Raw genomic sequence first — 15,385 nt, 5'->3', positions numbered from 1 at the left:
ATTACTAGATTCTTCTTTTTCTTAAAGTTTGTGTAGAGTGCTACAGAGGTATGTAGAGATTTTCCAGAAGAACTCAGCCAAATCTTGGCTTAAAATCTTAACCAAGATGACTTTTCCCCAAAATGTAGGTGAGGTCGATCACAGTTGCAGTGAGGTGTCATTTACTTAGAAACTAATATTATGAAAACCAAATGTGTAACAGCAGAAGACCTATCTGGAATAGTTTATTTCTTGATAGGCCTGAATTTGAAAGAGAAAATACTACACAAGGTACGCTTATTCAGAGCATTGCTGCTACTCATTTTGTTTAGGACTTACTGTAACACACTTGCGTGCATGTGATACCCCTTCAGGTAGTAATGGCACTTCAGGGTTCTGATGATAATATCAAATAGTTTCAACTGTAGTCAAACACAGACTTCATTCCAGAAGGTGTTACAGCAGCTGCAGATAATGAAACTAATGATGCAGATCCTGTGAACATGACGAAGTATTTTTCATAGAGAGAATCCAGCAATTGGATAAAAAAATTCTGATGCAATGAAGAATCAAAAATTTTGTCAGTTTATCTGTACAAAATGTTCCCATTCAAATAGGATAAGAGTCATACTTACTACTGTAAAATACCCTTTGATCAAGTAATTCTGAGAGTTCAAGTGCTTTTTTTGAAAATGTGAAATCTGAGACTAGATACAGCACTCAGCTAAGTCTTTGTCTTTGTGTTGAGTGGAAGGATTACTTTCTTGTTGCTGGTTTTTTTATGCCTGGTTTACAATCCTTTCTAAGCCACAAATCCTTTCCTATTGAATGAATGGTTGCTTGAGTTCTGTCCTACACCCATACTGTTGATTACTCTTACTGGAATTTAGCCATTGCACTTTTAAAATTGTATCCCATTTTTCATACTGCTACTCCTTTTTGCTAAAATCACATGAATTCTAAATACTCCAATAAACATTCAAAACTTCATATTATACATATGTTCTGTAATTGTATTCTTCTCCAGTATAGTCATAAATGGAAATGAGCTAACCAACCACTACCACATTAAGCTTTTCACTTTGATATTTAACTATGGCTGTCTACTCCTAAAATCAGAGCTCTCCTGATGAATTTTTAGGAACCTTATGTGCTTGTGAAATAAGAGAAACATATCTACACTTTACTATATGGAATACTAGTTTTTCTAGAAGGAACAGATTCTCTGCTATAAAAATACATGTCCTAAACCAAAATTCTGGACTTACACTCTTCTCTCTCTGATCTTTTAAAACAAGTGGAGGTTTCCTGAAACTGCAGGATTTATTGGCATGCTGAAGTATAACTAGTTTTGAGTTGGTGGAATTTTCTGTTGTAAGGAAGCCGCCACATTGCTTTTTGAAAATTCACCTGGTTGCAAAATCAATTTAGCATATATCTATGTAGGATCTCCATTATTTATACAATCTCACAGACAAAATGCACAAAAAGGTTCAGGAATCACGTCCAGTACCATTCTTGAATTTAAAACTTAATTGTCCTTATCAAGTAACTGAAAACTCAAAATTAGCATTACTCCATACCACTAAAATAGCATACATTGCACACAAAACCAGTCAAGTTTACAGAACCTTACAAGATGTGGAAGAACATAGGTTAGGAAATCATGATGAGTTATTTTTTGCATGGATTGATTGAGAACACATGCGTGTTCATTCACTTCTTATGACTGATTCTTGTTAGTGTCTTTATCCATGACAGGGAATAGGATGGAGCATACCCTCAGTACGTTTGCAGGTGACAGGAAGCTGAGCAGTTCAGGTGACACTAAAGACATGAAGGCCACCCAGGGGCACCTGATCAAACTTGAGAACTGGGTTCATGTGAACCTCATAACATTCAACAAGGATAAGGTTCTGCATCTGGGCCATGGCAATCCCAGACAAGAGCGCAGACTGGGAGCAGCCCTGCCAAGAAGGACTTGATGGTGGGTGAGAGGCTGGACATGACCCAGCCATGGGCACTCCCAGCCCAGAGAGCCAAACGTGTCCTGGGCTGCATCCAGAGCAGCGTGGGCAGCAGGGCCAGGGAGGGGATTCTGCCCCTCTGCTCTGCTCTGCTGAGAGCCCACCTGCAGGGCTGCCTCAGCTCTGGGGTCCCTGCACAGGAAGGACATGCACTGTTTTGACCTGCTCCAGAGAAGGAACACAAAAATGACTGGGGGCTTGAATATCTCTCCTGTGAGAAAAGGCTGAGAGAACTGGGGTTGTTCAGGCTAGGTAAGAAAAGGTTCTGGAGAGACCTTATTGTGGTAGGTATTTCAGTAATTAAATGATGATTAAAAGGAAGAGAGAGAGTGACTTTTTACTTGGGCAGATAGAGCCAGGATGAGGGATAATGATTTTAAATTAAAAGAGGAGAGATTTAAATTAGATGCTAGGAAGAAATTCTTTACTTAGAGGATAGAGGATCTAGAACAAGTTGCTCAGAGGGGTGGCAGATGACTCATGGCCATGGGGTTGAACTGGGTGACCTTTAAAGGTCCCTTCCAACCCACACAATTCTATGATTCTGTAATGTGAACATTGCATTGAGGTAATATTCTGTTCCTGCTTAAAAACTATTTCCATACTGATAATCTGAGTTCTAATAAATATGGTTTTACATTGTTACTTCTTCAGTTTTGACTTTTCTTTCAGTTTTAATGGAAGATGCCAGATTCATCCTGTTGGATCTTCAATATTCAGTGTATAAAATGAAATATTAACATGTGAAGGTTGTACCTTACCAGATGAACGTGATTATGTGAAGTGCATTAAAATTGCTGCCACCAGGGAATCAGCCAAAATCTGTATCATCCTCTGTAGAAGGATTTGGTCTGTTACTAATCTATCAGTTCACAAGTCAGGGCTGAAAGTAGACCCCCTGGTTGATTTTAGAGCTTGTGTTACAGTGAAGCCCAGTAATTTTTCCTTCATTCTGCACCTGGCTAGAAGTCTAGGATTTCTTCTTCAGGATTCAGATCTCATCATTGGTCTTTATCTGCTCTCAGTAATGCACTCTGCAGCCTTTCAGAATTTGACTGAGATTGCCAGCATGCTGTATATAGTTAATTTAATTAATGCCATTGCTTCATAACTGAAACACTGCAGTGTTTCCTGGGTGGAATGTAAGGTGTTACATGAGAAACATAAAGCTTCTTAATCTTCAGAAGAGATCAGCTTTTTCCTTCCCTGTGGAGTGCTGTCACAGCTGTAACTAAGCGACAAATGTAAATAAGTCACTTAAGTATTTTTGGAAGTATGTCTAGACTCTGAAACTTAGTCTTTCTTTTTATTTGAAATAACATAAATCCATTCAGCTTTCAGATATACTGTGGGACAAGAAAGAATGAGTGAAATGGGAATTTGGAATGAGGTGGTAGTTTTTCACATGGTTTTTCAGTTTAAAGTTCTTCTGGTTACTTACCTTTGTTGAGTCTCAACTATTCTAAATGTTGGTTAATTTGAGGTACAGGAAAAATAGACTTTTAAATCAAAGGGAAAAAGTCAACACCTGAAAATACTTTCCAATTTGCACAAAAGGTTGTTGTGAAAACTGTGTCACAGTAAAGGTATTTTAAACAAAAAGGTATTTCATGTCTTGCTAAATGGATGGTTTCATATCCATGTTGTGTAATTACTAGTGTTGTAGAAACTATCATACTCTAAGTTATTGGTAAAAAATCTTATGTAATATAATGAGGATCAAAATTAATTCAAGTGACTTTAATGACATGCCTATTTTAATACATTGTTTAAAATCTCATGTATATTAGAACATATTTTAAACATATCTTCTCAGTCAGAAAGTATTTTGATTTGCACAGTGATGCTTTACACAGATCAGATCACCTGATTTTAGCAGAAATTGAAGATAATAAAATCGGGTTTTATTAATGTATTGGTTCTGTGGACAAAATACAGCAGTTCAGTGCTAACCTGGTTTATATAAGTCAGATACTGTAATCTGTTCCAAATTCTGAATTTCAGGAAACTGTCACTGAGGCCACTTAAATATTGTGGGAACATTGGGTGCTAGTACTGAACTCTTTTTGCCAAGACAATAATTGCAATTTGAGTGTATAATTTTTTACCCAGTTTGTAGAGATAGTTTTATTTTACTCCAGAACGAACAAAAAATAAATCTGTATACTGAATGAAGGTATTCTCTATTCAGCATCAATAGTTATTTACTCTATCTTCTTTAAGAAATGTTTTTGTTCATAATACAAGGATGTCTCCTTGCAGAATATTTTTTTTGTGAGGGTGATTTTTTTTTTAATGATTGGTTTCTTGAAAATGTGGCACTATCAGGAGTGGAAACACACAATATTTTACTTACCTTGTATTCTCACAGTAAAAGGTTTTGTAACAGAGAGAGTTTAGGTCTTAAAACAGTATCAAGGCATCACTTTAGAATGTCCATCGTAGAGTATAGGCTAGAATTTGTTTGGGCTTGGGTCTTTTTGAATTGAAACAGCAATATCAGAATCAGGTAAATGTTAAAGTTAGCCAGACTGTTTTTATCTTACCATATTTAATTTCTGTTAAGAACTAAGTCACTTTGTACACTGTTAGTATTTAATCCATATACATTTGATAATCTGTTCCATTTTATTTCCAGGATTTCCTATATGCAGTATATAATATTGAAATTTGCAGGGTGAAGTTCTTCAAGATAAACACCTAAAAATACTGATTATGTTTCTTTTATAAACTTTATATTATATACATTTTATAAAATGCAGACTTTTTCTTTCCCTACAAAACCTTAAATTTAGGGTTATGAAATATGGCTTCCTCAAGATTAGCACCAGTCTTTTCAGCTTCAGTTTCAGAAGCTTAACTGTGACAAACACAGTAAACCCCTGAAAGCTAAGCTGCAGTCTGTTGTACATGCTGATGCTAGCTTGGAGAATGACAGAAAAAGTGCTGCTGTAATTTATGCCAGTGAGGCACAAAGATGGATTAAAGCCATGTTTGCTCCCCTCCTCCCATCCAGACTTGAGCCAGCGTTCCTTCACTAGTCTGGAAAAACTGGCTCTATATTAGGTCTCTCCTGCTAAGGCCATTGATTTACTCAACTACATTTTTTAAAAGTTGACAAAATACTTACTTGATTGTTACAAAGGATAAATGAATGCCAGAGGTCTGTATTAGAAACACATTGGAAAGAGAGGTTTCTTTTCTGTTTGGCAAAAAAATAAGCGTTTGTTTGGGTTTTAGTACTGCCACTAACCTTTAAAGGAAGAAAGAAAAAAAACCCCTTCTGCTGTAAATTTTTCTTTTTTTCCTCCAATTTTGTCTCCGCCTTCACCCCTGTACTGCTAGAATATGCTAGAATATGGTCAGACCTTGCTTGATCAGTAAATGCCAACCCCTATCCCACTGTTTCAGTCAATAGTTCATATTAACAAATCTGCTGATGTTGTATATTGATTGCCTCTAGCTGTTCAGCATGTCTGAGAAACTCAGAGCATTTTAAGTGGGGTTTTTTGGTTGTTTATTTTTTGTTAATGCCTCTACATCTGAGCTTATTTGGATGAAGCATCTGAGTTATGGCTACTGTTTGACTTAAATTCAGAGATGATCCATGCTTCAGTCAAGGCATATCTAGTGTTAGATATACTGTCTGGAAATCTGACTTTTTTATTGCCAAAAAATCTAGTGAAGAATGAAGAAATAATATTCTAAATCTTTATTAGCTGGCTTAAGTTTTCTGCACGTTTACACACCTTTTCAAGCACCCTAACTTCATCTCATTGAATGACATCTAAGAAGTAAAGATTTGGATATATTCAGAATGAGAGAGAGAGGAGCAAAAGAAAAGGGAGGGTGTCCAGAGAAATCTGAATGTTTTGAAAATCTGAGTATTTTTATGCTAGAAATAATCTCTTTTCACTCCAACTCTGTGGTGATACAATAATGCCTGACTGCTTGTGTTAACTTGGGGAGGTGATTTGCTGACTGACTTCAGAGTATCAGATGTTGTACAAGCTATTGCCAGAGACAGGATGCTAGACTGGATGGATCACTGGTCTATTCTGGTATGGTGGCTCCTCACAGTCCTTGGAGTAAATGCTGTGTAGAGTTTTTCTGTACTGGTGTGCTGTCTGGAACAACATCTGGAATTTTCATTTTAGTCTTCCATACCAATATACTCTACCAGGAGCAGTTGTCTATTTAAAGCTTCCATCTTCTTGCATCAACTACGTGACATTTTTGTGAAAAGGTCAAGGATGTAGTGTAAATATACTGTATATATAAATTGTTACAGAACAGAAGCAATATCAAGATAGGATAACAGAATTTTATGTAGAAAAATATTTATTGCTTGAAAAGTACGTCATTATAGTTTTACATAGTTCTCCTGATACTATGAGAACTCATCACATTTTCCCTAAGATTATCACTGAATAAGGTGAGCTTTTGATTTCCCCTCCTCTTAGAAGATAACTTAAAATTAAATGTTCTTTCAAGAGAACAAGATTTTTAGTACTATATTGAACAATCCAAGGATACAATACTTTATTAGTGTTCACCAAGATTGGGTTACTTTGTTGCTAGTTTTGCAAAAACTGGTATCTTTTTAACTGGGGTTCTTTTTAAACTGGAGGTCCCATGGTTAGAGAAACTATTAGTTTCTTTTTATGACCGTGAATATTTTGTGATAAAATTAAGCATTACATTCAAATAAACTATCTCAAAAATTATTATTTTTGAAATATGTGCAGAAGTTCTGTTCTCATCATTTTATGCTGTAGGCCAACACAGAGAGAAAATATAAACAATTAACTCTTTGGTCTGTGGACAACCCAAAACTTGCTGGTCTTTCTGAAGAGGTTAAACCAATTTTCAGTCCTCCAGTAACTGTAATACACTAATTCAAAGGACTAGTTAATGTTAACAGAAGTGTACAGGCTTTGTGTAATATTTTTAAAGTGAGTTTTCATCAGTTTTACTTGGTTAACACTGGGGAGGTTTTTGCTTTGTGCAAGAGCAGCAGTAATAAAAAAAACCCTCCATTGTTGTCATGGTTTAACCCAGCCATCAGCCAAGCACCAGGCAGCTGCTCACTCACTGCCCCATCAGCAGAGTGAGAGAGAATTGGATGGGTAAAACCTGAAAAACTCATGGGTTGAGATACACATAGTTTAATAGGAAGAGCAAAAGCCACACACATAAGCAGAGTAAAACAAGGAATTCTCCACTTCCCATGGGCAGACAGGTGTTCATCTTCAGGACAGCAGGGCCCCATCCTGCATGACAGGAATAACTTGGGAAAACAAACACCATCACTCAAATCATCTCCATTTCCTCCTTCTTCACCCCACTTTGTATACTAAGCATGATGCCCCATGGTCTGGAATATCCCTTTGGTCAGTTGGCATCACCTGTTCTGGCTGTGTCTGCTCCCAACCTCCCAGGCACCCCCAGTCCTCTCACCAGTGTGGTAGTGTGTCCTCTCATGCAGTGTTCTGCATGAGAAGCAGAAAGGCCTTGGTTCTGTGTGAGCTCTGCTCAGCAATAACAAAAGCATCACAATATTATCAACCCTGTGTTCAGCACAAATCCAAATTACAGCCCCCACATCAGCCACTGTGAAGAAAGTTAACTCTACCCCAGTGAAAACCAAACAGTTGAAGGCTGAAATATTGTAAGCTAATAGACTTGGGTCTTGCAGTTAACCTCTGAGAGTGCAGAGGAGGGGCTATGTTTATAGCAATAGTAAAATTGAAAATTTCTATGTAAAAATCTGTATTATAATCACTAACATGGATTGAAACAATATAATTTTGAAGCAGTAAGTATTTGATGTGAATACTTAACATTTGAAGTGGGCTGCAACATGGCACATAGCTATATTTATAACTATTTTCTCACTACTCTTCTAAGCATTTTTTTAACATTTAAAACTTCTATAGAATAGATAATTATTTGGATTTTGCTAGATCTGAACAACAAACTTTATTTCTCTTTTTAAATATCAAGTCAATAAACATGAAAAATAAAGGGTTTTATGAAAGCATTTAAAAAATCGGCTCTTCCCATCATTAGGAAGGGAGATGAGGGAAGTGAAACAAGGAATGTGGAATGGTAAAAACAAGTACTTAAAAAAAGAAAGAGTGAAATCTCTTAGTGGTAACAATTACAGCAGAAACCTAAGACCAGAAATTATTACTAGAAAGTATTGTGTGAGTCAGCCTCTTCTCCCAGTTAACAAATGATTAGACAAGAGCATGCAGCCTTAAGTTTTACATGGGGAGGTTTAGATTGGATAGTGGGGAAAATTTTCTTCACCACAAAGGTTTTCAGGCATGGGAACAGGCTGCCCAGGGAAGTGGCTGAGTCACCATCGCTGGAGGTATTTAAAAGACATGTAGATGTGGCACTTCAGGACATGGTTTGGTGAGCTTGGCAGTGCTGGATCAATGGCTAAATTTGTTGCTCCAAAAGGTCCATCCCGGTCTTAGTGTTTCTATGGTTCTCTGATTATATACTTAGTTAAGTGAAATCATACTTTGGCAAACTGGGCATGATGGAAATGAGTGATACAGTGTAAGGTTTAAATACAAAGTGCTACAGAGGGGTACAAGCTTTTGTAGGTAATTTAGCCCAGCTCCAGTACTATGAGTTAATGAGACAAAGGAAATTGTTTCCTGAAACATCTTTTTGGAGACAGAATTGGCTGTGTGAAACAGTGATAATTAGATAGATTAATCTATCTTTCAGACTGGGTCTATCATGGTATTAGGATATCAATCCTCATTGCTGTAAGAATTAAAAGCTACTTCGAGTACTTGGTAAATTTATTTTTTCTTTTAATCATCTAAGAGAGAGAAACTTAGATTACAAGACTCCTTAGGATCAAAAGAGGGATGATGTGTTATGTTATACAAGAAGGAAAACAAATCTAGATGGTGACACAGGGCAGAGAGAAGCTATGAAATTTGCTAGTTGTATTGCACAGAGAACTTAGTGAGAGTTGCAGATTTCATTAGAGACACAAACATACTTCCTCTCTCCTGCAGCATTGTGTTTACAAAATTATTTGTAAAGCTCTTGGACACACTTGTGCAAGAAATGACAGCAGCCTGATCCAAGAGGCTTATTTTGCTTGTAGCATCTCAATTAAAAAAAAAAAAAAATGGAAAAAGATTAGATGTTAGTAATGTATTTCCTCCTTCCAAATTCCCTTTGTTTTATGGTCTTGACATTCTTTTTGCCTTGTTTGTACTCTTGTTCTCTTGCCTTGAGTCAAAATTTTTGCTTCTTTTTAATTGTCATTTGACAATTTTCTTCACTTGATTTAAATTTTGATAAGTCTCCTTCTCTCTGTTTTTTTGTTTCTCATTCTTATGTTTATTTTGTCTTTACCTTCCTCAGTTTTCTTTTTTGTTTTTGGTAGTATCTTAACTGTCTCTCAGTCTTTCTCAAATATCTCTCCTCTTCCTATGCCACCCACTACTCTACTGGGAGTGGAGAGAGTGCCAGTGAGTTCATTCTTCCAGAACAGCCTAATTTATTTTTTTTTCCTGGGGAGAGAGATCTCCTTTGCTTTGATTTGTGTATTCTCATCTGTTTTCTCATCTGTGCACTTGAGTTATTTTTCTGTCCAGTGCCTAGGTATCTTGAAGATGATGGAAGGAAAGTGCTAGAATGTTTCCTACGTTAATGATTGATGCTTACACTTCAACATTTACTATATTTGAAGGAAAATTAGCATCAAGTAGAATATAATTTGCAGAAAGCAGTCATTTTTGAGTACCTATTGTTTTTGTTTCAAATATGGGATGCATTGTGAAATTGAGAAAAATAGGAAGCCTGTTACTTGCAATCAATGTTCAGTTCAGAAACAACTGGTACTACTAGTAGTTATGGTCCATATTGGTCCCATTCTTTTAGACAGCCTATACAATGCAAGAGGCTACAATCAATTTCTTGACACAGATACTTATTCCTCCTGCATTCATTTTAGTCAGCCTGTTGGAAAGAATGAATAACTATCATAAAGGATAGTCATAATGTTCAAAATCATGATACACAGCATTTTATAGCAACATGATTGGTTGCGTTATTTATTTTGTATGTATGTAGTGCAAAAAGGAGTATGGCATCAACTGCAGTGTTGTATGCAAGCAAATTCAAAGTGCAAGCTGCCTAAAACTGCTTGAGAATTTGCTGTTGCTCTGCCAGAAGCTACTACCCTTACAGCAGAGTTGGCAGGTTGTAACTTTTGCTCACACTTGTTGATGATTTCCTGTTTAAAATGCTGATGTTGCTAAGTGCAAGATAATGTCCCAGGTTTCCCTGCAGACACCAGGTTTTCTCTGTGGGGCCAGCTGTGCAAGGAAAGTTGAAGGAGACAGTAGGTAGTAGGTAGTAGGTAGAAAGTAGGCAGGTGGTAGCAGACAACAGCAATATCAGTTTGAAAAACAAGTGTGGTCTTGGACAATACAGCTTTGAAAGTTGATTTCAGTTAATATAAAAATCACTGAAGCATGAGTATACTTGGAGGTTTCAACTTCATCAGTAGAGCAAAAGCATAGTGCTTGCTTACTCTGGCCAAGATTCAAAATTATTCAGCTCACTAATTGCCACTTCAGTTTCTCTCAAAGGGGGTTCTAGAAAGGCCAGAGCTGTTGGACTAGGGTGCTTCTCTTTATGCTACACTTAACATGACTACCACCTGTCAGCAGCTGGCATATGGTTCAGATCCAGTGCATGGTTCACACATCTCAAAAGCAGAGGGATTACAGTGTATCATATCTTTTCTTGCAAGTATCATCTCACTAGAGTAGTTCAAAGGAGCCTGATCTGTTTGCTGACCTGAGAATATCACTAGACCATAAGAGTATCCATGTACCTTTGAAATCCTCTGCTGTCTCTGAAACTGTCTTAAATTAATTAATGTATTTCGGTCTAACATTTCAAGACATTGCATTTTTGGACTGTAGAAGAGAGCCAGCTACTGAGTTTTCTGTAATAACACGAAAGGAAAGAAATGCAGGGCAGCTGCTCCCCCATTACATGGGATAGGAACATGGTCAGCCTGTAGGAAGCTGTCATCTGGTCAGGGTAAAAATCAACCTTTTCAGCAATAAATCCATGCAAAGATTGGTCATTCATTTCTGTTAAGGAAATAATTTTGTGATTATGTCTTCTATTAAAGAAGGAGAACAACTTCCACAACTATGTACTTCAAACCCCAGTTCATCAGTTTTGGCAAGCTATTTTATTTTACAAACTTTCAGCAAAAAGTTTCCACAAAACTGAGGTTTTGTTTTCTTTTGAGTTTTGCTTGGTAGAACTGACTACCTCTCATCATTTAAATTTTGAAGAAAAGTGGACTTCAAAATTTAATGTCTCTTATATATAATGAGCTGTGATAAGCACAAGTTAGTGGGTCTCTGAAGACCAGAGATACAGAGATTAAGTTATTGCTTTCAGCACAGTGACTACAGAAATATGACTGGGCAGCCATCTCCTCACCAAACCCAGGAACATGCAGAAGGGAAGAGAGCTATAAATTGAACAAGGAAAAGTATTATGAAACTTGTATTTGTGGAACTACGCCCTAACTCTGCACTTGGAAAATTATGCAAATGCAAACTTCAGTTGGAGGAACTTGAGTAAGATTAGTTTAAATTCAAATGCTTAATATAGAAATAATAATTAAATGCTTCCTATGCTCCTTTAAAAAAAAAACAAAAAAAAAACAAACAACAATTTTAATTGCTTTTGAAAGGCAGTATTCACTGTGATTCACCATTCATATAGATGCAGAACAGGTCTACCTGGGAAGATGTGTGACCTGCTAAAATAAGCTTAAGTTCACAGAAGGAAACTATTTCTTAAAATCTCCACTGCAGTCTATGTTTATTTTGCTTTACCTCTGAGATGTTGCATCTAAAATTGATTCTGGGAGTATCAAAAAGTTTCTTAATATTGGCTTATTTTTAATCACAGCTGGGAATGTCTTAGTGGAAAGTTATGAATAAGAGTCAGAGACTATGACTTCTTTCAGCTCTTGGGGAGAAGTAAATACTGCTTAGTCTGAATCCACTGCATCTAATTTGCAGACTGTTTGGGACACTGTATGGCCTGACCCAAGAATTAGAGATGTATTTAATTTTAATTCTTATTAGTTGTATCCTGCAGGTTATGTCTGGTGCTGTAGTATTCTTGGAAGAACCTGAGTTGATGAAAGGACTAAGTGTGACTACACTTCTACTTACACTCCTATAACACAGTTTAAAATCATGCATCAAAAAATGACTCCATCTCTTAGGCCTGTACTTTATTCAGACTAGGACAGAGGGATTTGATATGTGTAGTCATCTTTAATAAGTTGAGAAGAATATGACAAATGCAGAAAGCATGTTAGCTAAAATAAATTACTTCAGTCCCTCCACTGTGAGACAATGTTTTTATAATTAAACTACAAATATGCAACCATGAGTCACTCTGATGGTACATTATGTTATTCTGAATTGTAGAGATGACTAAAAAAAATAAGTTTGGGTGTTAGTGGTGCAGACAGGGTTATAAACTACCCAAGTTTTTTACACTGGAAACAACTCTTAAGTATTTATGAAAGACATGTGTCAAGAATCAGTTGTGATGTTGTGATGAAAATTCTCCATTTTTGTTTTTAGGAATTTTCTAAAGCATTCAAGCAGATCACCTATGTTCTATAGCTTTGATTGTTTTTCTGATTTCTTTACTAATACTGTATTGTAATCTGCAGTAACTGAGCTGGTTCTCCCTCCCTTTCTTTATGTATGGAGATTTGCACTAAAGTACTTTGAAAACTCTTTAGTTTAGAATGTCTTACATGTTGCAAGGGACCAATAAAAAAGTACTTCATTGGCCACAAAACTTTCCTTTTGAAACCTGCTCATTTTTCGTGGATTTTCTGTCACAAAGACATTCTATAAAGATTGATATGCTTAGATCAGATGAGATTCAGTATAGTTCTTAAAGTTGCCCCATCAAAGTTGAAGATGTTTTTGAAATTGATCACACAAAATCCAAAGGTTAAGTGTGGTTTTTGCCTAGACATATGAGTTTTCCCTGAAAAAATAATGTGCTATGTCTCTGGGCAGCTTCACCACCCTTGTCTTAAAAAATGTCTTTCTTATCTCATCTGAATCTGCATTCTTTTGGTTTAAACCTTTACCCTTTGTCCTGTAACAACAGGCCCTGCTAAAGGGTCTGTCACCGTCTGTCCTATTAAGTCCTGTTGTGTACTGAAAGTCTGCAGTAAGATCTCCTGAAAGCCTTTTCCAGGCTGAACAGTCCCAGTCCTCAGCCTGTCCTCCAGGAGGGCTGCTCCATCCCTCTGATCATCTTGGTGGCCTCCTCTGGACTCCCTCCAGCAGGTCCTTCCTGTGCTGGGACCCCAGAGCTGAGGCAGCCCTGCAGGTGGGCTCTCAGCAGAGCAGAGCAGAGGGGCAGAATCCCCTCCCTGGCCCTGCTGCCCATGCTGCTCTGGATGCAGCCCAGGACACGTTTGGCTCTCTGGGCTGGGAGTGCCCATGGCTGGGTCATGTCCAGCCTCTCACCCACCAGCACCCCCAAGCCCCTCTGGGCAGGGCTGCTTCAATCCCTTCCTCTTCCAGTGTGTGTTGATATCAGCAGTTACCCAGGTATAAGACCTTGGCCTTGTTGAGCCTCCTGAGGTTCACATGTGCCACTTCTCCATTATGTAACAGTGATGTTTTCAGATTACTAGAAATTTGCTGAAATTAGGAAGTATCTAATGGGGGGTGAAATTTCTAATGAACAGTAGGAAAAACATTGAATTGAACAAGGCGTTTGTTTAGTCTGGTATTCAAAGAATTAAAAAGCATGATCTGAACCAAGTCAATGTGGAGCAGCAGGACATGAAGCATTCCCCTTTTGATCTTCTGTATACCTGCTTCAAGCATTTTCCATGTAAACTCTTCCCCACTTCTGTAAAACCCTCCATCCTGTTGAAAGGTGTCTAAAGTGACTAATAGGAAAACTTGAGAAACACTCCCTATTCCTGGGAAAAATTTGCCATGCATTTTGGAAGATAGGCTAAACAGAACAAGAGAAGAAAACAGAATTTAGTATGTGAAATAAAATCCAGAGACAATTCTATCTGTATTTAACTGTTCTGTTCAAAAGGAGTCTTTACAAAAGTGTATATAATTATTATAATTATTATCATCTTATAAGGGTCTTCTTTTTCTATGCTCAAAAATAAATTAGAAATCTTGCCATGTGTATCAGAATTACTAATAGTAGCTTCTTCTTTCACTGAGTTGGAGTTTGTTTTTTTTGTAGGATGTCACACGTGCTTCAGTTTGAAGACAGAAGCAGAAAGGTGAAAGATGCAAGCATGCAAGATGAAGACACTTTTGAGATCTATGATCCACGGAATCCTGTAACTAAGAGGAGAAGAGAAGAAAGCAAGAAGATAATGAGAGAAAAAAAGGAAAGGAGATAAAAGGAGTGTAAAGTTAGCCAGAGCTGCCTTGGAAAGTGACTGCAATAAAGCACTGGCTCTTTTGTAAGCTGATCCTAAAAATACCACTGGACAAGTGTGAAAAGGAATCTCTCAAGAACCTGTCATGCGGTTTTGAAGCAGAGGTATCATTTGTTTCTTAAGTTGTGCGGTCAAGTGCTCTCAATGCATTCATTATTCAGCCTCTATAAAGGTTTTTAGAAAGATGTATTTAATAAAACAGCTGACTTGACTTTTATCTGTGTTTTAATTACAGTAGTCGTATTATTTGTTTAATCAAAATATGGTAATCGAAAAGTTTTCACCATAATGAATGAGAATTTGTGTAAGTGAGGGTCAGGTTAGAAGATGGAAACCCCATCTGCAGGCTTTTAAGATTTTATGAAAGTACAATTTAATTATTTTAGTTGTTCTTTAAAAGGCATGTAAACTTTGCCTGCCTGAACCACTCTGACGCAGAATTAAGATGATCCAGTACTTTTTAAAGCAGTCATAGCTTTCTTGAAACAAGCTAAGTTTAATTTGAGAATCTGGCTATTGCCTCCTTCTTTTGAAATACACGTTGGAGTACAGATCCCATCTTGGGAAGCTGTGATAATACATTTTAATGTATTATTTTACTATCCATACCACATGAATAAAATAAGAGAATCTGCATATGATGTAATGGTTGCTTAAACCACTTGTTGCAATACGAGAAAGATCACTTTGGTAGCACTTTCACTGTAAAGTAGCAGGTAATGAAGGTTCATTTGTTAATTAGTCCAGTACAGAAACAAAACAAAATGTGACCAGTCTCATTAAAAACATAACCTCACTTTAAACAATTCTTCTGTCATCTAAAATTGAACAGCTCAAGCTTCCAGTT

At 37.0% G+C, this 15,385-nt stretch overlaps 1 protein-coding gene across 1 annotated transcript in view; it reads left to right on the top strand.

The window, feature by feature from the left end:
• CWC27 (CWC27 spliceosome associated cyclophilin) overlaps positions 1–14,755 on the top strand; it is a 101,156-nt gene extending 86,401 nt beyond the window's left edge. Inside the window, exon 14 of the mRNA XM_023944590.2 lies at positions 14,337–14,755. Coding sequence (XP_023800358.2) covers positions 14,337–14,499 — 163 coding nt within the window. The 3' untranslated portion in view covers positions 14,500–14,755. The remainder of the gene's footprint in view (positions 1–14,336) is intronic.
• The last annotated feature ends 630 nt before the right edge of the window (positions 14,756–15,385 follow it).

This window comes from Cyanistes caeruleus, chromosome Z (assembly GCF_971803275.1).
Source record: "Cyanistes caeruleus chromosome Z, bCyaCae1.hap1.1, whole genome shotgun sequence".
Taxonomy (NCBI): Eukaryota; Metazoa; Chordata; class Aves; order Passeriformes; family Paridae; genus Cyanistes; species Cyanistes caeruleus.
Note: the sequence above shows the minus strand (reverse complement) of the source record. Positions and strands in the feature narration are given on the sequence as shown.